At 40.7% G+C, this 25,329-nt stretch overlaps 1 protein-coding gene and 1 pseudogene across 2 annotated transcripts in view; one reads left to right on the top strand and one right to left on the bottom strand.

Moving 5' to 3' along the window:
- The first annotated feature begins 11,713 nt into the window (after nt 1-11,713).
- LOC143861299 (secreted RxLR effector protein 161 pseudogene) lies at nt 11,714-12,250 on the top strand (annotated as a pseudogene).
- A 3,729-nt stretch (nt 12,251-15,979) lies between these two features.
- Nucleotides 15,980-25,329, bottom strand: part of LOC143860761 (uncharacterized) — a 30,244-nt gene continuing 20,894 nt past the window's right edge. Inside the window, exons 5-8 of one of the 2 annotated variants that reach the window (XM_077371576.1) lie at nt 24,406-24,488; nt 18,649-18,710; nt 16,426-16,584; nt 15,980-16,296 (exon numbers count right to left, since the gene is read on the bottom strand). In XM_077371576.1, coding sequence (XP_077227691.1) covers nt 16,473-16,584; nt 18,649-18,710; nt 24,406-24,488 — 257 coding nt within the window. In that variant the 3' untranslated portion in view covers nt 15,980-16,296; nt 16,426-16,472. Of the gene's footprint in view, nt 16,585-18,648; nt 18,711-24,405; nt 24,489-25,329 lie in introns of both variants that reach the window. The other variant, XM_077371575.1, reaches the window with a different exon arrangement.

A 25,329-nucleotide genomic window follows, 5' to 3' on the forward strand; every position in this document is an offset into this window, starting at 1 on the left:
TATCCTTTCTACAGCCTTTTGGTGTCATGAGACTTGATCTTGTTCTTAGAGTGAATGATCTTGCAAAACCCATTGCCACAATTTCTGCCTTTGTAGTTGATGCCCTTAAGATGTCATATAACACTCAAAAGGATGAGTGGGGTTTAGATGAGATGACTTCTCTAACGTTTCAGGAGGGGCATGGGATACGGGTGTAGACACCCCATTTTGACAGGCCCCAAAAGTCCCAAAGTTAAGTTGAAGCTTCGAACTTAAATAAATTCCTGAGGAAGCGGACCCCAAGCGATGAGAGAACCCGAATTTTACCAGCTTATTGTGTACATTTATAGGTACAAATCTCCCAAAAGATTGTCATAACCCCAAGGAATGCGCCCGCAAAATTTTGCGGAAATGGAGTGAGAAATGGCAGACAAGACGAGCCAAATTCGTGCACTCATCAAGGGTGAGTTTTGGTGCGCTTCTAGGATATGGGTGTGCCAATATCATCCCCAAAACCTACCTATATATGACAAAGAGAGGGGAGAGAAGCAAAAAAAAAATTTCTTTTCACCTTCGTTAGCTGCAAGGAGAGAAGGAGGAGGAGATAGGGAGCTCCACCCACCACCGCCAGCCGGAATCCGGCAAGGCCAAACCCACCTCTTCGTCTTCTCCAAACCCCCATCCACAACCTCCTCATCATTGCTAGCCACCATCCCCATCTCCTACACCGTTCAAAACCCCATTAAAACCCATCTCTGCAACCTACCAACCCCGCCTTCTCCGGCCAGCCGTCTCCGACCGACCACTACCTTCCCACCCCTATTTTTTTCTGCAAACCCATTTTCCATCTACCACATTTTTTTCCGCAAACCCAAACCCATTTTCGAAAACCCACCTCCACACCACCTTCTTCACAGCCCCATCCATCAAACCCTCTTCAACCACCATCTCCATCCCATACCAGCAACCCAACCACCCAAACCCACCTCCAACATTCTACCCTTTTCTGACCTCCGAGCCCATCTCCGGCCAGCCTCTCCACCATCACCATCTCAAATCCTAACTGTTTTCCCCATCTTCCCCTTTTGCTATCACCACCATTAAAATGAGAGAGATAGAGAGAGAGAGAGAGAGAGAGAGAGAGAGAGAGAGAGATAGAGAGAGAGAGAGAGCAGCACCACCCACATCCATCCACCATTTTCGCCCACCAGAGCTCCGATCGACCCAAACTCCGGTCGCACCTCCATTCTCCTCCTCCACATCTAATCCCCATCTTCCCCACCTACCATTATCTTCTTCAAAACCCATCTCGGCCATTCACCACCATCCCCTTCTTCTCCCTTCACCCTCCTCCATTTCAAACCCAAACCAGCTCTGATCCCATTTAGAAACCCAAGAGCCCATCCCCTGTTTTTTTCATAACCCACCTCATTTCCCCTTTTTTTTTTAAACCCCAGATTTAGCTAACCCAAGCTTAGATCCGGCTAACCCTGCCTTGGATCGGGTCATTTGTGATCTAGATCGAGCCATCCCTCAGCCTTTCTTTTCCATTTGCTACCGGCATCATCATCTCTTCCGGTAATTTGACCGGAATCTTGCAATTGCGACGAAGGAGAAAGGCCTGAAGAAGAAGAATTTTGGTCTACTCTAATATTCTGGTAATATTTCTAAATGCTTGCTTAAAATCAATGTGTCTATTCTTGTTCAATATCTCCTCTGGCAAAATGGTGTTTGATCCATGATTAGAATTCGAGATAATTGGTTCTTATTGAGATGATTTTAAGTTTCTGGTAGTTTGATAATTATTAATTTTCTCAATGTTGGCCCTGATTTGTGTTTAGAATATCCCATGGTAGTAAATGAATCAAGCAAGGATATTCAGTAACACACCATGGTGGTGAATCCTTCTCGAGGACTTTTCAGATTAGCTTGACGATATATCTTATCTGAGAAGCAATTTAATACACTTTGTGGTGGTACTGAATGGGGATGATAATGTTCAATGTAAGTAAAATTGCTCTGATTTTCCTTTCAATCTCTCTCTCCCCCATCGTTGTGTTCATCATTTGCTAATGATAATCATTGTGTAGCCTAAATCCCTATTAGCCCATCATACCTCTTGGTCACCCTCAGTTAGCTGCTTATTGTGGTCCTTATTCTGCATTTTTACCTCCTGTGGTGGTGCTGTAAATATAGCTGGATAAGTGAAGTTCATATCAACATTTGTGCCCAGTCTGTTAATTAGAGCCGATATTTGTTCATGATTTAGCCTATGCATGAGAATATCTCTGCACCCTCTTTATTTCCATAAATTCGCACGAAAATGGGCAAGTCGGAATTATTCCATTCATGGGCAATTACTGTTATGGTGAAGTTATTCTGAGGACTTGAGTTCAAATGTAATCTAAGTTCATGATTGCAGACCCCTTTAGGCAGTAAGACTTTGAGTAAGCCTTAACCAAGCTAAAGTCGATACCGTTGGCTTAAAAAGTGATAAGCTCCCTTCTTCATTTCTCTTGATGTCACTCTAATTCCGTTCTTGATTTCTATAGCCTCTTCTTGTCCTTGGTATCTTATTTGGAATTTAGATTTACGACTAATGTCCTCATGGGCTTCGGCTATGACGGAACGTTTCTTGAGCCAACCCCTTCCCTTCCTGCCTTAGAGTTTCCGCAGGTTAAGGGATTTCTTCCTCTTTAGAGTCTGTTATAGAGAGTTTAGGGTTCTGTCCTTCCATCTTTCAGAGTCAGTCTTCAGCATAGGAGTCAATCCTTCAGTCTTTCAGGATTCTGTCCTATCATCATAGGGGTTAGGATTCTGTCCATCCTCTCATCGAGCCATGTGATTTTTATCCACTCTTGCAAGGTATAGGATGCTGTCCAACCCTTGCAGAGTCGTGATTCTGTTCATTTCTCCCTGCAAAGTATAGGATGTTGTCCAACCTTTGCGGAATATCTGGAGTCTATCCTACCCTTATGATGGTAAGATTCTATCCTCTTGAGTCAAAACTCAAAAAACAACTGAAAAACCAAAAATCTCGAGTCAATAGGAGTAGCTAGGAAAATCTTGTCCGAACTACGGATGGCTTGATCCCTAGCTGAGGGGTGCGTAGGAAACTCAGATATGCAGCAGGCATTCTGAGTCCAGCCACCATTTTTTACAAATATTTCTCGCTATCTGGTCCGAACTATGGATGGCTTGATCCCTAGCTGAGGGGTACGTAGGCAGCTCAGGCGTGCAGCTGGCATCCTGAGGTCAGTCACAACTTTCACAACTTTCACAACTTCAAAAACTTCCATAAGCTTCAAAACCTTCCAAAACTTCCAAAACTACAAAAATTCTTCAAAATAACCTTACCAACAATTTTCAAAAGATCTTCCCATAGAGTTAGGAGTCTGTCCTAGGCGTTTAGGGTGTCTTAGAGTTAGGAGTCTCTCCTGTTTGTGTTAATGTGCTGAGTCCTGTCGTGTGAGTGTCCTTAGAGTTAGGAGGCCTCGAGTCGTGGTCGGTTAGACACTTAGTCGAGCCGATGGCTAGACTAGAATGCGCTTAGATAGCCCATGGTTTTCCTTAGGACACACAACCTAGTCACACATAGGGTGTAGGGCCCACCTGCATTAGTTAGGGCATATAGGGAGTCCTAAAAATTACCATTCACTTGAACTTATGTAATAGCAAGAAGCTTTAAAAACTAGTCGAGTCTATGATAGCAGTCCTAGATGGCCAGGCATTGCAGTTTAGAATAGGCCGTCGAACTACGTTGACTCTGATTCTTCCCGAGGCCGAGATACGTAGTCCAGCCAGGATGAATGGCCATCCTGGTCCGAGTCAAGTATCGCATTAGAGTCTAGGGTTTGTCATATAGTATGTTTCGCTGTGTTTTCTTACTTTCCTGTACAGATCCTATACCTTTAGCCGTAGCATGCATGTGTTTGTCCACCAGAACATAGACACCAATTAGGCATGACACTCATAACCTAGCTATTCTTAGGTGGCATGTCTTTCATTTCTTTTTTGTGTGTGCTTCTTATTCATCTCCGAGATATGCATGATTAGCTAGACGTTATCTCGGGGATATTCGTTCCCATTTCGCATGATTTTCGCCCAAAACTCTTCAAAGTTAATAATAAATGGCATAAGAGACCAGGTGCTTGCACTTGGGCGAATTGGGGGCGCCTAACCCCTTCCCCATTCGTCATCAGGCACGAACCTTTTGTATCTATGGTTATCTGTTGCGACAGAGCACAGCATGGGATCCAGGGCCTACTTCCTTGGATGGCGACTATTTCTTTGTTTAAGGTGCGTCTCGAATCCGGGCTAGTCCCCGAATCGAGAGGTATCTCACTTTACATCGCCATAATTCAGTTTTTGTTTGTCATGAATCTTTCCTTATAAATGCTCCTAGAAATACCTGGTGGATAGATACAGGTTCCACTATTCACATCTCGAATTCCTTGCAGGGATTTTAAGAGAGACGGAGACTCAGGAAAGGGGAGCGAACCATTAAGATGGGAAATGGAGTAGAAGCAGACGTCAAGGCTATTGGCACTTTTCGTCTTGTATTAGATGGTGGCTTCATTATGTATTTGGAAGACACATTTTATGTACCTGCCATGAGCAGAAACCTAATATCTGTTTCCAGACTTGATTCCTCTGGATTTGAATTTAAGTTTGGGAATAAAGGTTTTACATTACTCCATGATTCCAATGTTGTTGGTTCTGGTCCTCTTGTGGGCAATCTATATATGATTAATTTAGATAGCTCGTTTGCACATTCTCTGTTATCCATGCATGTGAATGAGGAAAACAGTTACCGTGGCAATAAACGGGGTCGAGTTGATGAAAACTCTTCCAGTTTGTGGCATAAGCGTTTAGGCCACATTTCCATTAGTCGTATGGAAAGACTGGTTAAGGATGGAGTTCTTCCTCCTCTTAACTTTTCTGATTTCGGGATTTGTAGGCAGTGTCTTAAGGGTAAACAAACCAACACTAGTAAGAAGGGCGCCACTAGGAGTACCGGCCTGTTAGAAGTTATTCACACTGATATTTGTGGGCCATTTCCTACTCCTGCCCTAAATGGCGAGAGATATTTCATTACCTTTATCGATGACTTTTCACGTTTTAGCTACGTTTATCTCATCAAAGAAAAGTCGGAAGTACTGGATACCTTTAAGATCTATAAGGCTGAGATTGAGTTACAACTTGACCGGAAGATTAAGGTTGTGAGGTCCGATAGAGGTGGGGAGTACAATGGCAGATATTCCGATACGGGCCGCAGTCCAGGTGCGTTCGCACTTTACCTACAGGAGAACGATATTGTCGCTCAGTACACGATGCCAGGTACACCTGAGCAAAATGGTGTTGCTGAGAGATGAAACCGTACTCTTATGGATATGGTGAGGACCATGATTTGCAATTCACCATTGCCTGAGTCCTTGTGGGGAGAAGCATTGAAAACAACCGTTCATATCCTAAACCGTGTACCGAGTAAAGCTGTGGCTAAGACCCCTTATGAGTTATGGGCCGGTAAAAAGCCTAAGCTAGGATATTTGCATGTTTGGGGCTGTATGGCTGTGGACCCCGATCCGAGAGAGGCGGGGGGACGTGCCCCCAGACGAGTCTCAGGATCATCCACGTGAAGGAGAACTCCAGCAAGGAACTCTCAAAAGAGTGCCCCTCACAGCATGAGTGGCGATGTAAAGTGAGATACCTCTCGATTCGGGGACTAACCCGGATTCGAGACGCACCTTAAACAAAGAAATAGTCGTCATCCAAGGAAGTAGGCCCTGGATCCCATGCTGTGCTCTGTCGCAACAGTTAACCAGAGATATAAAAAGGTCTGTGCCTGATGACGAATGGGGAAGGGGTTAGGCGCCCCCAATTCGCCCAAGTGCAAGCACCTGGTCTCTTATGCCATTTACTATTAACTTTGAAGAGTTTTGGGCGAAAATCATGCGAAATGGGAACCAGTATCCCCGAGATAACGTCTAGCTAATCATGCATGTCTCGGAGATGAATAAGAAGCACACACAAAAGAAATGAAAGACATGGCACCTAAGAATAGCTAGGTTATGAGTGTCATGCCTAATTTGTGTCTAAGTTCTGGTGGACAAACACATGCATGCTACAGCTAAAGGTATAAGGATCTGTACATGAAAGTAAGAAAACACAGCAAAACATACAATATGACAAACCCTAGACTCTAATGCGAAACTTGACTCGGACCAAGATGGCCATCCATCCTAGCTGCACTACGTATCCCGGCCTCGGAAAGAATCAGAGTCAACGTAGTTCCGCGACCTATGCTAAACTACAATGCTTAACCCTCTAGGACCGCTATCCTAGACTCGATCAACTAGACCTGACTAGTTTTTAAAGCTTCTTGCCCCATTACTTAAGTTCAAGTGAATTGTGATTTTTAGGACTCCCTATATGTCCTAACTAATGCAAGTGGGCCCTACACCCTATGTGTGACTAGGCTGTGTGTCCTAAGAAAAATCATGGGTTAACTAATCGCACCCTAGTCTAGCCGTCGGCTCGACTAAGTGTCTAACCGACCACGACTCGATGCCTCCTAACTCTAGAGACACTCACACGACCAGACACGGTAAAGCAACACGATCTGGACAGACCCCTAACTCTAAGACACCCCAAACGCCTAAAACAGACTCCTGACTCTATGGGAAGATCTTTTGAAAATGGTTTGAAAGGTTATTTTGAAGAATTTTTATATTTTGGGAAGATTTGAAAGGTTTTGAAGCTTATGGAAGTTTTGAAAATTGTGACTGAACTCGGGATGCCAGCTGCAAGCCCGAGCTGCCTACGTACCCCTCAGCTAGGGATCAAGCCATCCGTAGTTCGAACGAATGGGAAGAAATATTTGTAGAAAAGATGTAAAAAGGGTGACTGAACTCAGAATGCCTGCTGCATACCTGAGCTGCCTACGTACCCCTCAGCTAGGGATCAAGCCATCCGTAGTTCGGACCAGATTTTCCTAACTACACTCTTAATGACTCTTGATTTTTGAGATTTTTGGTTTTTCAGATATTTTTTATTTTTTGACACAAGAGGACAGAATCCTATCATCACAAGGGGAGGACAGACTCCTGATATCTCACAAAGGTTGGACAGCATCCTATGCTTTGCGGGGGGGAAATGAATAGAATCACGACTCTGCAAGGGTTGGACAGTATCCTATACCTTGCAGGAGCGGATAAAATCACATGACTTGATGAGAGGATGGACAGAATCCTAACCCCTATGATGATAGGACAGACTCCTGAAGGACTGAAGGACTGACTCCTATGTTGAAGACGGACTCTGAAAGATGGAAGGACGGAATCCTAAACTTAATGAAGGGGTAGGACAGAATCCTAAACTCTATGAAGGGATAGGACAGAATCCTAAACTCTACAAGGGTAGGACAGACTCCCAAACTCTAGGATGGTAGGACAGACCCCTAAACTCTCTATGACTGACTCTAAAGAGGAAGAAATCCCTTAACCTGCGAAGACTCTAAGGCAGGAAGGGAAGGGGTTGGCTCAAGAAGCATTCCGTCATAGCCTGAGCCCTATGAAAATCTGATAATAAAGGGGAACTAGAAAACAAAAGGAACCCTGAACTCTATAATGATCCTAGAAGGGGAAAGAAACAAGAAATAGGGTCCAATTATGAATGAAATTGCGGGACTCATACAATACACATTCTTTAAAGGGAAAGAATAGGACAAAATGCCAACCATATAGGCATCCCAACAATGATATCAACTGTTGGGTTGGGATGACCTGTTAGAGGTTTGATCCTATATACAAAGGGTGCTCGAATTGCCACTCCTAACATACAAGAAATGAATTGAACGAGCTAGATTGAACATCTCCAACATCTGTTTACTCATTCGACCTATTAGGAATTTTCCATTTAATGGACATTACTTCCCCTTTGATTGACTGAAAAGAGAATTGAATAGCACCTGGCACATGCAAATTCAAGAATAGAAGCATCTTTTACTATACTCACCCCTCCTGACTAAAGTCAATATGCTGGAAATTCAACTAACAAGCAAATGAAATTGGGTTAGTTAGCATGCAAACAAGATTGAGAACATGTTTAAGATGACTTGCTCTAACATTAGCCCATGGAGCTCTCACAGCTCCCACGAGACATTCAAATCTCATTCAAACACGGAAAATACATCTTCTGGGATAAATCACCTCAACATGCATTTGAGCAAACCTCTACTTGACCATGCGTAGGCCAACTTAGCACGGCTCCTATTTCCAAATTGAAAAACACAAGGAATCTCAAACCACATCTATAATGATTTCAGTCATAGATTCAAACACTCAAACTTTTAACAGACCAAAGGAATTAATCACAAGACAAAATTTATGAACCTTTTACATCCTTAGAGAAATAACCAATAGGAAAACCCAAGATGAGATCGAACAATATGGGTATAGACATACCATGCTTTCAAAGACTAGAAATACTCCAGGAGTTAAAATAAGGCTAGCAATGTTCAGGTAAATTGAATTTCCACGATAATCAACCCGCTCACATTATAAACAACCAGTAAAAGAAAGACAGTAGCAATTACCTAAGATTGAAGATGGTCGACACGGCTCGAATGATTTGCTGGAGTCGGTTGCACTTGGGATTTGACGGATCGAAGCTTGGAGATGGCGAAAACGAAAGAGGGATCAGCTTGGGTTCTCAAGTGAGGATGAAGTGGGTTTGGGCATGGCAATGGTGGTGCTAATCGGCAGCGATGGGGAGGCCGCAGATCGAGGGTGGAGCTCGAGTTCACCTCTGCAATTTCTTTCCCTCACTCTGATTTTTCTAAAGAAAAATCGAGAAACCTCTCCTCTGCTCACGAAAATGGGGTTCCTCTTCTCTCCTTCAACTCTCTCTCTCTCTCTCTCTCTCTCTCTCTCTCTCTCTCTGTGTGTGTGTGTTAGAGAAAGAAAATAAAAAATAAAAATGAAGAAGCTAGATGGGGAAGAGATCGATGGAAATGGGTGTGAAGATGAAAATCGAAGTGGGTTTTGAGAGAGGGTTTAATGGAGGTGGAGAATGGTGATTTGGCCGGAGCTCCGGCGGCGTGGGATCGGAGAAGATGGAGGAGGAGGTGGTTTGATGTGGGTTTAGAGTGAAACAGGGGAAATATTAGAGGTGATAGAATGGGGGAGATGAAGAGGAAAATGGCAGAGGTGGTGGATGAAAGGGGTTTAATGGGGTCCGGTGGTGCCGGCCAAAGTTGGGAGAGGTGGTGGTGGAGGTTGGTTGAGATGGCAGTGGAAGATGGGTTTGATGTGGGTTTTGGGGAGGATGAAGTAGGGCTGGAAATGGAGGTTGAAGACGAGGGTGGTTCGGATATGGGGTTTTTTTTTTAACAAGAGGTTCACCGGATTCCGGTGAAGACGACCGAAGAAGATGACATTGGTAGAGGTTTTTGAAATGGGTTTTGATGTTGATGTGAGGCCAAGTTTATGATGGAGGTTGGCCGGATCTTTGGTCAGAGAAACCGAAATGGGCTTGGGGAATAAAAACGGTTTTAATGGCTGATGGTGGTGGTGGGTTTGGTAGAGGTTATAGGCAACGATGAGGAGATGGGCTTGGTAGATGGTGGATGTGGGTGGGGAAGTTGATGGTGCCGAGATGATGGTGGCTGAGAAGGGGGTTTGATGGTGGTGGAGGTTGAATAGGCTTGCCGGATTCCGGCAAGCTTGCCGGAAAAGAAGGTGGGTTTGGTGGATATGGGTTTGAGGAGAGGGTAGAGAAATGGGGAAGAAAGAGGCAAGGTGACGCTCCGGCCGGAGAAGGAGTGGTCGAGGGTGGTGGAGATGCCCGCCGGAAATGGGGAACGAAGGTGGAGCTCTGGCTCCTTCTCTCTCTCTCTTCCTCTCGGTTTTCTCTGTTTCTCTTTTTGCAAAAAAAAAAAAAAAAAAAAAAAAACTCCCTCGAAACCCTAATCGATTTGGGTTTTTAAAGAGAAAAAAAAAGGATGATAAATTTGTACCCCCTCTTCTTTACTTGGACAACCTCTCCTAATGCATTTTCGGTTATTTATCTAGTGAACAGGGGGGTCCGAGTAGAAAACGGGGGCAAAAATAAAGAAAAAGATTCTTTTCTCCCTACTCAATCCTAGTCTTTTGATTTGATCTAATGGCTCTTGGAGATTGCTTACACCTTAAGTATTATCAGAATTCCAAAATTGTCCTTCTAAAGATGACAAATCACCATTTTACCAACAAAAATATCTTGCCTTTTATGAAAAAAGGAGGGTGATATCTACACAACCAAGCTTTGATAATTCATACCCTATCACAACCAAGTTTTGATTATTGCACAAACTTCACCTGTCTTATTCTACATTTCTCGTCCGATTGCCATGAAATTTTGCAGGGGTATCCCTGAGAATACTAACAACCTCCTGGGGAATTTGTACCCAGGAATACGCACAATAAGATGCTCGAAACTCAAGCCATCTTCTCATTTTGAGCCCAGTCCTTCAGGAATTTTGAGATTAATTTCGGGACATCTTGGGACTCGGAATTTGGGAATTTTATTCGATTTTGGAGACTTTTAGGGTCCGTTCAAAATGGGGTGTCTACAATGGCTGAAGCCAAAATATATAACCCACAGTTGAGAAAGTTAGACGCTAGGACCATCTCTTGTTACTTCATAGGTTACCCTGAACGGTCTAAGGGTTATAGGTTCTATAGTTCTACTCATAGCACCCGGATTGTAGAGAGTAGATACGCTGTATTCTTAGAGGATGGTGATCTCAATGGGAGTTCTCTGCCTAGGTCACTTACTTTTGAGGAGAACCGAATATTTGTTCCAATACCGGTAATCCAAGAAAGAGTAGTGTCGATTCCTCTACCTGAGGATATTGATGCACCAGATGGCACATTGGAGGTTTTGCCCCACATTCCTGATGCTCCAGCAACGATTGTCGCTGAGCAATCTGTGCGTAGGTCACAGAGAGAGAGGAGGTCAGCCATCTGATGACTATGTTGTCTATCTAAACGAGTGTGACTACGACGGTGAAATGGATAATGATCCACTTTCATTTGGTCAGGCCATAAATAGCGACCGATCAGCTCAGTGGCTTGAAGCCATGAATGATGAGTTGCTCTCGATGGAAAAGAACCGTGTCAGGGAACTCACCGAGTTACCTAAAGGGGTCAAGCCTGTAGGCTGTAAATGGGTCTTCAAGACCAAAAGAGACTCTAAGGGCGGTATTGAAAGATATAAGGCCAGACTAGTCACTAAGGGGTTCACTCAAAAAGAGGGAATAGACTTCAAGGAGACTTTCTCTCCAGTATCAAGGAAAGACTCTTTGAGGATAATCATGGCTTTGGTGACTCATTATAACTTAGAGTTACACCAGATGGATGTGAAGACTGCATTTTTAAATGGTGATCTTCATGACGATGTCTATATGATTTAGCCTGGAGGTTTTAAGGTTGAGAGCGAAGAGCACCTAGGATGTAGGCTTAAAAAGTCCATTTACAGACTTAAGCAGGCTTCTAGGCAGTGGTATCTGAAATTTCATGAGGTAGTGTCTAGTTTTGGGTTCAAGGAAAATGTTGTAGATCAATGCATATATCTTAAGGTTAGTGGGAGTCGATTCATCATCCTAGTGTTATATGTTGATGATATACTACTTGCCAGTAGTAACCTAGGCATGCTGAAAGAAACAAAACAATTCCTCTCAAGGAATTTTGATATGAAAGATCTTGGTGAAGCTTCCTATGTTATAGGAATAGAGATTCATCGAGATAGGACTCGAGGATTGCTGGGATTGTCTCAGAAGACCTATATAGAAAAAGTCCTTAAGAGATTCAGCATGGAGAGGTGGTCCCCTACTCTTGCCCCTATAGTTAAGGGCGATGTATTCAGTCAGTTACAATATCCCAGGAACGCACTGGAACGGGATGAGATGAGACATATTCCTTATGCTACCGCTATTGGTAGTCTCATGTATGGTCAGGTCTGTACTCGTCCAGATATTTCATTTGCAGTTGGCATGCTTGGTAGATACCAAAGTGACCCAGGTCTGGATCACTGGAAGGCAGCCAAAAAGGTTATGCATTACCTGCGAGGGACTTCAAATTACATGCTCACATTTAGGAGATCGGATAGCCTTGAGGTGATTGGCTATTCTGATTCCGACTTCGCTGGTTGTCGGGACACCCATCGGTCCACTTCTGGTTATATTTTTATGCTTTCAGGAGGACTTATTTCTTGGAGAAGCGTCAAGTAGAGAATGACGGCTTCATCCACTATGGAGGCAGAGTTTATTTCATGTTCGGAGGCTTCGGCTCACGCCTTATGGCTGCGAAATTTTCTTTCAGGGCTTAATTTGATTGATTATATTGAGAGGCCGCTGAAACTTCTCTGTGATAATTCCGCTGCGGTTTTCTTTTCCAAGAACAACAAGTCTGGAGACGGCTCGAAGCATATAGATCTAAAGTATCTTGTTCTGAGGGAAAGATTTCAGACTCAGCATGTATCTGTGGAATACATAAGCACCGCACTTATGTTGGCGGATCCCTTGACTAAAGGCTTGTCACCAAAGCTCTTCAGAGAGCATGTAGCACGCATGGGATTGGTTGACACTTTTGATAGCCTATGATAGTAGGAGTCTGCATTTGGTATTAAGATACACTGTTGTGATCACATTATATTTTATGATTCTGATATATATTATGATTATTTTCTACCGCTCCATTTCGTGCACATTTTGTAAATGGATTGTTAACAAGAGGTAGAATGTGTCTGTATGACTATTTTGGACCATGTTTACATCTTATACATGTATGCTTTTATATTCATGTTAGTAAGAATTACTAATAATATAATCATGGGGTAGGCTATTGGGTAGAGTTGGTGACCCAATGGTTACATGGGTTATTGTTGGTAGTTTTTGTTAAACGGAATGTTGTGTTTATTATCTAACTAATTTAAAGTTATGATCCTTATGTTTGGCTCAAAGATCTTGCTAGCCAAGTGGGAGAATGTTAGGAAATAATCCTAACGGTGGAAATGGTTGTTGCAAGATTGACGGTCAAGATCTTTTGGTGTGAAAAGGTATAAACGTTTGAAAAAAAGAGACGTTTGGGGAGAGGGATCGGCGCGATGAGGAGTCGCATCTCTTCCCACAAACGCTTATAAAAGGGAACTCTTGGGTCCTATTTTGCACACAACAAATTTTTTTCAATCTTTGAGAATCCACGCTTGAAGAGAAAGAAACCGGTCCCCATCACCGACTATTGTGTAGCGAAGAGAAACTGCGAGAGAAAGAAAAACACGATTCATGGCTTCCGGTATGATTTTTTTCTCATTTCAATTCAATCCCTATTGTTCTGTGATTTTCTCAATGTTGAATCGCCAAGATCTGTTGCCGGTGTTCATATTGTATCGAACACTCACATTTTATACTGGCTAAGGAAGCAAGTCTCACAACCCCGCTGGTGTTGTTCTGTGATTTCAGGTCGTGGCATTCAGATTTCTACACAATCACAATACACTACTATACTAACGCGATATCAACAGGCCAAAATACAGCCAACATGCAAGAAAGACATATGCTATAACTCCATCTGGATACACGAGACTATACAATACACTACTATACTAGAGCGATATCAACGGGCCATTCAACTCACCAAAATACGAGGCTCTGATGAGAAGACTCAAAAAACCTTCATCAATTCACCTTCCTCGCTCAGATCTCCCCGACAGATACACCCAACACGACAATTTCATGAATCTTATTCTTCAGAAGCTCGCATTCTAATTTCAGTTCACCCAGATATGTGCCCACCAAGTTACCAGATGTCCCATTCTGTGCGCAATAGTTGAGCAATTTTGAAGCAGCAGCCATGACACTCGGTGCACTAATGGAGTTGTTGGGACCCTTGATATTAGAAGAATTTGAGCAACACTTGAGAAATCTGTATTAGCTGTCTGTTGAAGTAACTGATCCAATTGAGCAACACTCGGGAAATCTGTATTAGATGTCTGTTGAAGTAACTGATCCAATTGGTTGAGGGGCATGTCTGTGTTCTCCAAGTATACTGTTGTTTCGTCATTTATAATATCTTAATCGCCAATCTTATAAATCTTGACAAAATTGCTATCAAGAATCCCATTAGAGAAGGAAGATGTCAGCGTAGGAATTGATTGAAGCATTAGTTTCTCCAGATTCTTCAGCTCTTGTTTCAACTTTGAGATTCCAATCGCTTGTTCCAGATCATGGATTGATCTCCCTCTTTCCGTCTTTTGCACAGTAATTTGAGCCTTGCTGATTAGCGAATCAACTTCCTTGTCAGCAACAGACATCTCAATTCTAGTATCCGTCGACATTTCCTTTACTCCATCTCCCATTTCAACAGACATATCCTTCACAAGAGACATCTAAGTCCTAGTGTCCATCAACATCTCCTTTACTAGAACTGTAGGATACTATTAGTTGGTGGTTTAGAAATAGTAGATTTTAATATTTCCTATTTCTAACTATTTCTATTAGTAAAGAGGAGGAATGCTAGCTAGACTCTCAGGAGTCCTTGCAAAAACAATGAGTAAAGGGTTATTGGATAATGACCAATGGGAGCTAGACTCACAGGAGCCCTTGCAAAAGAATGAGTAAAGGGTCATTGGATAATGATCAATGGGAGAGCACTTTACTCATTTTTTTTGCAAGGGCTCCTGTGAGTCTAGCATTCCTCCAATAAGAGTACTAGTCATTGTTTGACTTTGAGTGGGATTACTTCTTTGGTTTTCTACTTAGAGGAAAGTGCATACCTTTGTACAAGCCGGGATGTATTAGTTTTTTTAGGAAAAAACTCTTCTTCCTCTCTAAAACTAAGTGTTTCTTTTTGAGCTTCTTTTCTTCAAAATTTACTACTTTGAAAGTTCGGTTGCACATTCTACTGCGTTAATTTCTACAAAAAAACAAAGACTCTTTGGGAGGTTCAATTCTTCAAACAATTGGAAAGAGTTTTTTTTTTGGTAGGTAAGCTATTTCTACAAAAAAGACTCCATGGGAGGTTCAATTCTTCTAACAATTGGAAAGACTATTTTTTGGTAGGCAAGCTGGTATTGAACATCCAACCTTCACGTTGAAGAACAAAGCCTTGACCATTGAGTTAGAGGCTAAATCCCAATTGGAAAGAGTTATGCTAGCGTTGGCACAGTGAGTTCTTTTTTATAAACACTTGGGCTTGGGGATAGGCTGGAATCAACGCAACCAAACAAGAACTCAAACACCTATGGAAAACTTTACACAATTTCCTCGTCTTCCTTAGGAAAGTGAAGCAACCAAATACAGGGCTTATTGTCGACAATCATCACGGTTGTCATGTGTTTGATAAACAAGTTCTTTTCTTCCAATTAGTAAGAGGGATCTTGAGCCAAGAAATAGAACCTAGAAGCTAGAAGAGGGCACCACAGTGGTGGCAATGCTGGTCCCAGTGTACCCCAAAGAAAAAGAATTAGTCAACACAATTGAATCCGGACCGTTGGATTCTAACTGTGAATTTTTGGGTTAGGATTGTCCCAAGAACAGGTATCCTTTTTTCTCCAACAGCAGGTCCCCAGGGCTGTTTGGATTGCAGGAATTTTCTGGAAAAGTTTGGAAAGGAGAAATATTTCTAAAATTTCCTCCATTTTTACATAAAAAAGAAAACAAAATACTATGAAATCCCTCTAGATTAACCATAATCATATCATTTCCTCTAAATGAGGAAAGAAAAAAAATATTCCTCACAAAGAAGTTGTGTCAAAAATGATTTTGAGGGCACGCATTAATTAATTAGAGCTTCGTCTTAAAAGATATTTCATGTGAGTTCCATAAGCCCATAATCTTATATTCAATGGCTCCTCATGTTTTGATATCGGCACCCCTCTATTAAACTTCTCAGGTTCCCCACCTCAATTAGCAATCAACAGTCATCAATTTAAAAATTCAAAATGGCGAGAGGAAATGGTGTATCTAACAAGTACATGCTTATTATAGATGGGAAGTGATTAAAGAGGGGTGGCCCGGGGAAGAGGAGGGGGCGAATATATCATTTGCCTAATACATTACATTAACAAAATAAAAGTAAATTGGCAGTAACATTAGACAAATAGAAAGAAAAAAAATTGCCACCATTGATATTGACTGTCAAGGCCTATAAAGAGAAGTAGACACATGAAATTAAAGAAATGATTAAATATAGTATTTTGCAACTTCCTCCTCAGAGAACAGCTACCATCAGATACCTCTCTCTCCTTGTAGAAAAACTGCTTCTAAATTTCTATATACTGCACAAAACAGGCCATCGAAATGCATTTTATATAATGCATTTTGTTTTTAGAAATGCAAGGAGCTTTTCTAGATAATGGAATAAAATGGGAATGGGGATTTCAATTATTCTTAACCGAAAAATGAACCTGGTTAATCCGAAAAGTCGGATTTATTTTTGGGTTTGATGTGAAGGTCAAGATTGCATCGGGAGGGATGTTCTCGGGAGGATGGAATTGGCGAGCTCTTCGTTCACCTTCACCGGAAGTGGCGGCATCTGCTTCATTATTCCCGGCATGTCATTCATGCTGCAATGGCAATCGGATTCAGATAAGGATCTATCTAACATTGGACAAAAATGTCACACACACACACACACACACCCAATCAAAGTTTGAGGGGGAAATGGACAGACACTGTGTCCATGTTTCTGCCCATTTTCCCATCCACAAATGGCAGGGTTAGGATGATCCTATAGGGCTGATTTTTGGTACAGACCCTATCCATGGAAGGGCCTTCAAAATGAATGCTTTGGATCCCCCCAAAAAATGTGGCCCCCCCATGGTTTGTGAGCCATGCACAGATGGCTTATCTGTGCAGCTGCACATACTTTATTTTCTCATATGTATATGAAGCTATGAAGCTAATTTCTTGTGGACACCGTCTCTATGTCAGGGCCCATCAAATGAATGCTTTGCATCACCCAAATATGTGGGACCCATGTGTTTTTGGGTGGCGGACTAGAGAATGATCTCTAGTCGGCCGGACTAGAAACACTTTTCTCATATATATATATATATATATATATATATATGAGGAAAATGATTGTGAGCTTGAAGCTCATATAAGCAATATAGCTTATATGAGCTTGAGGGCCCAAACACATGTGGGCCCACATTGTTAGGATGATCCCAAGCATTCATTTGAAAGGCCCTTACATAGATAGGGTGTGTACAAAAAATCAGCTCCACCTAACCCATCCAAAAGTGGAGGGCAAAATGGACAAACACTGTTTGCCACAAATCTGCCCATTTTTGCCCTCCACTTTTGGAGGGGTTAGGATGATCCAATGGAGCTGATTTTTGGTACACACCCTATCTATGATGGGGCCTTGCAAAAAATGCGAGACCCATGTGTTTGGGCCCTCAAGCTCATATAAGCTATATGAGCTTCAAGCTCACAATCATTTTCCTCATATATATATATATATATATAAGCGATTTTATCTTAATATTTTGATAAAACGACAAAATTCCAAAATAATCCAAAGAATTTTAAAAATATAGCGACATTTACTGCATAATATCAAGATGTTTTTACGATATTTTTTTCTTAATTTATATACTTTTAAATAATATCGGAGTCCAGCAGAAACCCCGTAAAACCCGAAACAGTCATACATACATAAATTATTTATAGAAAAGATATATGTAATGGCAAAATGATGTCCTAACTCCCTTGTTTTGATAATGGCACTCCACAATTTATTAACCACTTTCCTGATTGGCTGTTAAGAGTATCTTGGAATTGTCACAGCTTTTAAAACAAGTCTAAAATAAAGATGCACAGAAACATTTTCCACATAAAAAAGGAATTAGTCTACAAATATAAAGCAATGATTAAGATTTTACCCAGAAAAACGAAAGGAAAAAAGAGTTTCAGCTTTGTTCAAATAGAATTCTGACATCAAAAGCAGTGATTTGTAGAGAAATGATGCGTCTACCATGTATAGATAGCAAGAGAGATTTGAGAGAGATCAGGAATGATCAACAGTTGAGAGTCAAGACGCTACAAACACGGTAATGCGAGAAAAAAAACTGGTTATAAGTAATTTTTCTCTAAACAAAAATATTAAAAAAAAACAAATGAACAAAGTATAATGAAGTAAGAAAAGAGTAATACATAAACAAAAGAGCTTTGGAAAATTAAGGTTTAGATCCGAGTCTTGGTTTCCACCTTTTCAATTACAAGATTAAGATTGAAGGGGTCAAAATGAGGATTAAGCAGTTTGTGTTATAGATCTGTCTGGCATCCCTTTTCTTTCCCATACCACCCCTTTTCTTCCTCATGCCACCCCCTCTAGTGTATTTATGACTACCCTTTTTACACTAGATGGGGTGAGCCGGGGAAGGAAAGGGGGTGAATCCAACGCACCTCTAGTGTATTTATGACTATTCTTTTTACACTAGATGGGGGTAGCCCATGGAAGAAAAGGGGCGAACATATCATTTCCGAAAATAAGATCAAACATAAATTTTTTAAATAGCTTTTAAGCATGTACAGATCAACAATCAATTTACGTGTCTCTGCATGTAAATTTAGCGTGAAAAGAAGAATAATGGATGAAGGGAACATATCGTGTTCAACCATACTCGTTCAGGATGGTGAGGATATTATCTCGAGTTTGGCAGAAGAGGTTGAAGTTTTCCTGTATCTGAAATAAAAAAAACAAAACTGTTAACTTTTCAAACAAAGATACTTTGACATAACTATCATGTGCAAACCGTCTGCAACTAAAGATGCATTGGTATTTGGTAAAAAAAGTATTGCATGCTTGATCGCAGTATGGTGAAATGTACAAAGAATGGAAAGCTCATAAACATGTCAGCAGCAAATAAAATACTATGTTTTTCTTAAGAACAATAGAAAAGAGAAATAAAAGCCAGTACTTGATCCTACACACACACACACAAAATGCTATTACTTGATCCATGTTAGATGAATAGGGGTATTTCTGTATCTTTCTCATTATAAAGTATAAATATAATTGGGGCGTGAGTTAGAGAGGTATAACGACTCTCTTCTCTTGTGGATTCCCAGTTCTCTCTTCATGGCTTCTTCTTCTCCATTCTCCATTCTCCATCCATCTCAGCATCCATTGCAGCTTCATGGGACCATTGAGTGTCTCAAAGCGAGACCTGTTGATAAAGGTTATACTCAGCCATTTGGTGTTGATTACCAGGAGATTTTCTCTCCTGTTGCGAAAATACCCTCCGTACGAGTGTTGATTTCTATTGCAGTTAATCGTGGTTGGCCACTTTATCAGTTGGATGTGAAAAATGCCTTCCTACATGGTGACCTTACTGAGGAAGTATATATGGAACAACCTCCTGGGTATGTTGCTAAGGGGAGATGGGTTCATCAGTGTGTCGCCTTAGGAAAGCTATCTATGGGTTGAAGCAATCACCGAGGGCATGGTTTGGTCGTTGTAGTGGTGCAGTTATGCGTTTTGTCATAAAACAGTGCTTGGTTGATCATTCGGTGCTTAGCCATCACTCCGGTACCGGATATGTTTTCTTGATTGTTTATGTCGATGGCATCATCATTACTAGAAATGATCAAGACGAGATACATCGATTGAAGGTCTTCCTTCAGGAAGAATTTGCGACAAAGGACTTGGGTCTTCTTAGATATTTTCTTGGAATTGACGTTGCTCACTCAGTCACTCTAAACATGGTCTTTCCCTATCACAAAGGAAGTACACTTTAGATATTCTAGAAGAGACAGGCTCCATGGGAATAAAACCAGTATCTATTCCTATGGACCCAAATGTAAGACTCCTTCCTGAACAAGGAGAGTTATTTGATGATCCAGGCTGATATAGGAGATTAGTGGGAAAGTTGATTTATTTGACTGTTACCCGACCTGATATTTCATATGCTGTAGGAGTGGTCAGCCAGTTTATGAGTTCTCCTTATACATCTCACTGGGCTGCACTACTTCAGATTATTCCATACTTGAAAGGCATGCCAGGAAAAGGATTATGTTTTAAGAAAAATTGACATGAGATAGTAAAAGGATTCACAGATGCTGATTGGGCTGGTTCTCCAGCAGACAGGAGATCTACAACCGGTTATTGTACTTTTGTTGGTGGTAATATGATGTCCTGGAGAAGTAAAAAGCAAGATATTGTCTATAAATCTAGTGCAGAAGCCGAGTACAGAGCTATTTCATATACAACAGGAGAGTTAATTTGGCTACGTTCCTTCTTGTCGGAAATTGGCTTTCCTCCTTCAGGACCATTGCGGTTGAGTTGTAATAACAAGTCAGCTATTTATATTGCCAACAATCCTATTTTTCAAGAGCAAAACCAAACATATTGAAGTGGATTGTCACTTCATTCGCCAGCAGATTCAAAGAGGAGAAATTTGTACCATGTTCACTAGGTTTTCCGATCAACTTGCAGATGTGTTCACCAAAGCATTGGGACCTGGAAAATTGAAAGATGCATGTAACAAGCTAGGAATGTATGATATATACATTCCAGCTTGAGAGGGAGTGTTAGATGGATAGGGGTATTTCTGTAACTTTCTTATTATAAAGTATAACTATAATTAGGGCGTGAGTTAGAGAGGTTTAACGACTCTCTTCTCTCGTGGATTCCCAATTCTCTCTTCACGGCTTCTTCTTCTCCATTCTCCATGTGGCTGTCTAACAATCCTATTTTAACACATTTTTTTGAATGGCAGATAATTTTATTATAGAAAGAAAAAGGTTAGTACAAAAGAAAATATTGAAAGATAATGGGAAAGCATCATAATGATACAGTAACTAGCCCATTAAGGGAGAAGAGAATCGAAAATCACAAAGCTATCCGTCCCAGGGCTTGCTCTAACAAGTCTATCCGCTTCGTTGTTAGCCGATCTTCTAACGTTACGGAAGGAAGTATTGTTATCTGTCGCGTGATCCAAAATCTTATCAATGAAGTGTGCAAATTTCCACAGGTGAAGATGGCTGCAGTCCAACCATCTTATGACGTTGAGAGTCACCCTCCATGATTAAGCTTGCCCATGATTAAGCCTGCCGGGTCTCTGCTCTCAACAATCCTTAACCCCCTGATGAACCGCCCTCACTTCAGTTTTATTGGAATCAGCAATCCCAATTGGGCCCGAGAAAGCCCACCTGGCCATCCTCTTCTTGTTCCCTAGTAGTCGCCCAAGGCTGGCCGACCCTGGGTTGCCCAAACTGGACCCGTCAAAGTTAAACTTTAACCATCCAAAATCAGGAGGATTCCATCTACGAGTGTGCACCCTAACTGTTCCCTAGCATCACATATCTCTCTCCAACATCGCCAAAGATCACTGTAGGAGGTAAACCTGAAACGGGGAAGCATTTTACCCAAGGTAGTGTTAGCACAATCACTTTAGTGTACATGAATACAATGCTTTGAACAGGGCCTCTGAAAATCCTTCCACTTCTTTCCTTCCAAATCACCCAAATGGTGTCCAAGAAGACCACTCTCCTTTGAGTCTCTCCCTTTTTCCTGCCAGGGAGGGAGCAAAGTACAGCACTCTAGGAGATAAACTATCTTCGAGAGAAAGACCCACGAGATCGCAAACCTCATAAGAATGCCTCTCCAAATTTCTCTGGTTGTAATGCAATGAATGAAAATATAGTCGACTGACTCGCCTGCCTCCAGACAAAGCGCACAATGGTTAATTATTAGCATTTTGCGGTTCCGCAAGTACTCCACAGAGGAATTTATAAAGAAAGGTCATCCATCCGAACGCACAAACCCTATGAGGAACCAAGATGCTCCACACTCTAGCTAAATTAGAGACATTAATGCAAAGGACAATGTGGTTGTAGAACAACTTAACACTGAACACCACAGAGGAACACCATATTCAAACCCTTTTGTCCTATTCATTCCTCTCGATGTAGCATGATTTCAGTATCTCTAATAGCTGAGCCACATACTTTCTTAGAGGACCATGACTGTCAAAATAGTTATGGCCTTATGGGAGTGTAAATATACTTAATGACTGGTTCAGCATAATTGAACTGAATGACTAAGAAATCGGTTGAGTCAACTACATTTTGGCCAGGTTGAGAGCATTCAGTCCATACTCCAATATAGCAAAAGATCAGCTACCTGATGATAGATTAGCGGCTTCATTATAAACTGGCTAGTGTTTCATTGCTTCGCCAAGTCAAACTCGGAAACCAAGACTAATATATTAGTCAAGCTAAATTTTCTTAACTTTGAACATGGGTTTAGGCATAACTTCAGGATAGTGTTGTCTAGATTGGGATACAGAGGTCTGAAATCAGTGCATGCTCTAATCCCATATCATAATCTACCTCACGAAGGTGTACAAACCAGTTGCAACTTGCAAGATTCAAAGATAATAAAAGTGGTGGAATACAACCAAGATTGTAGTAAGAGAGGAGAGGAGGAAGGAGAAGATAAGAATGAAGGGGAGAAGATAAGAATGAAGGGGAGAAGTGTTCTTAGGCAAGGTTTTAAATTTCGGTTTCTGAATACATTTCGGTCTATATAGTTTGATATATATAGATAAGTAGTTGTATAAGAATATAAGTCTCAATGCAGTGAATTGTTCCAAGACCGCTCCTATCCTAATTGCTTTTATTGACCCATCAGAACGAGTACAACATCTCGGCAAAATTACTGAAATTTCAGGCGAATTTCGGTCGGTAATTTCGGATGAAATTTCGCGATAATATTAAATAACGAATAAAATCCAGATTTTTTGGTGATATTCCGAAATGGTCCGAAATTTCAGGGAAAGCAAAATTTCGATAAAAATTTCGGTCAAAATTTCATAACGTTTCGAGTTTCCCCAATTTCGGTTTCGGTCTCGACCAAAACCCGAAATTTCGGATTTCAGTCAAAATTTAAAACCTTGTTCTTAGGCTCGGAGTTCCCAACCCACGAACGATATATTCTTTGTTCTTTTTGTAAGTGGGAAAAACCTAAAAATAGCCAACACTCAAATCACTGAAGCGCACTCAAGTAAAAGACATAACATAATGGAAGGATAACTCCCTATATTTTCCTTAGGGCAATAAAAGCCCAATAAACCCCATGAACAAGCATATAAGTGTGTACAATGATGGGCCCTACGACAACTACTACAATTTCTAGTTCAACCCAACACACACATAAGAGAAACTATCGCTTGTGTCTAGGGAGTTGTCTAGAGGTGAAGGGCCATGTGTCTGTAATCCATATGTAATTTGATAGTCATGTTTAACCCAACTACTGGGCTTAAGGTGTGAAGGGACCCATGTGAGAAGATTTAAGGTCGAGGGTCTTTGTTTCATCCTTTGAGTTGGATAGGAGTGTGTGTTTTGAACCCCAATGTCTCTTACTGGTTAATTTTTTTTTATTCACATCACTTTGCTTCTGGAGGAAGAGTTTCTAAACAGACCTTTGGCCATTGAGATGGATCTTCCCAACTAAAATTTATGTGTTTCCAGTGAAGTTCACACTATTGTTCAAAAAAAGAAAGGAGATTGATTTCTATCTAAATCTTTAATGAGTTGTACATAGATACAAGTTCGTCTGAGAGTCTGGGACTAGCCTGATCAAACTGATCTGAACTGGTAGTTGAACCAGTTTGGACCAACAATTTTTCATTTTAATACATTATGAGGATGCATCACAGTACAAACTGGTGGAAATAGTCAGACACATCATCAGCTTGTCCTCCACTTTTTGAACATTGGATATATGATATATAAAATGCATCTATAGACAAATAGAAAGGCATTAAAATATATGACTTATATAAAACATTGCCAAAGAAAAAATGATATAAAGGTTTTGATGGACTATCCGTGTCAGCGTGCATGCCAGCAGGTGGATTCAACATGCAATTTTTTAGAAAGTTGAGTCTCCTTGTCACATAAGCCAGAGCACTTACTGGATGTGTATTAAAGGTGCATTTTTATGCCACTGAAAAATGAGAAAATGTTCATAAATCTGTTTTCCTACTTGTCCATGAGTATTTTCGCTATTTTACTGATCTAACATAGTTTAAACTTTGAAAATCATCACTTAATTTCATAGAATGTGCATGTAGTCTTCTTTTTGGGATTCACACTCTGGATATATACAATAGTTTAAAATGTCTGAAACCCATTGGTGACAAAGTTCTGACATAATTACTAAACACTGAGGCGTTAATAGACTTCTATATAAACTATGAGACTTTTAATTACATATTAAGTATCTGCTAATCATCAATAATTTATTGCACATGCAGTGTTTAGTTACTGTATAATAGCCAGGAAAATCAGTTTTTTCTTGCTTGTATGGGAAACGAAAAAAAAAAATCATCAACTGCTAGCTTTTTTAATACAATATTATTAATTTCTAGTACCTGAAAAGCTGAGAGATTCGCAGAAATTTGATTGAAGACGTGTGCATTTTGCTCAAGCAGCAGTCCAGTAGCACCGCCAATTGCTGCAAATGATGAATGTAATAAATGAGTAAATAAGATTGAATGATAAATATAACCAGTAGCCTTGAAAACGACAATTCCCTTATTTAGTTGAGATTGTGATGAAAGCAAAATGCTCAAAAATAAGTCCACCATTCGAGGGAAGAGAAGGGTCAACCGAGATCCATAAGTACGGCTGAATGCATTTGAGACATGATGCTCGTGTCAGTAGTGGGCCACTGGGCCTTCCAGATCTCCATTTGTCACCAAAATTGGCAAACTTAGTTATGAGTTATGACAAATTATAATGATTTATAGTGGTTTTTAATTTTTTAGAAAAGTTGAAGTAGATTTTATTGAGCCATGCGTAATAGAAGGGTGAATTGAAGTTTTCAGGACAACAATTATGTAAGACACTTTATATTTTATTATGGGCTACTCTACAATATAAATTAGACTTTGTTTAGGTTGATCTCAAGAGCTGGAGTTGATCCAATACAAATAGTTAAGAATAAACTAGGGTTTAAAGTAATTTGGCAATATATATAAATTATTGATGGAATTTTTAAGTTATAAATGATTAATTACGAAATTTCTCTTTTGGGGTTTAAGTTTTATTAGTCACGTTTTGATCAAACTTCAAACATAATCTTTTTGGGTTTTAGGTTTGTGAAGACATATTTGATTGATACAATTCTCTAGGAGGTTTCTTTTTGGGTTTTAGGTTTGTGAAGACCTATTTGATTGATACAATTCTCTAGCAAGTTTTCAACTTTGGTGGATTCCTAGTGGTTTGCTCACATCAAATTGAACAAGTGACACAATAACTGATAATGAGCTCATGTGAGCAAGGTTCAAAAATTT

Source organism: Tasmannia lanceolata, unplaced genomic scaffold (genome assembly GCF_043159265.1).
Source record: "Tasmannia lanceolata isolate RefF3 unplaced genomic scaffold, GAP_Taslan_0.1 ptg000037l, whole genome shotgun sequence".
NCBI lineage: Eukaryota > Viridiplantae > Streptophyta > Magnoliopsida > Canellales > Winteraceae > Tasmannia > Tasmannia lanceolata.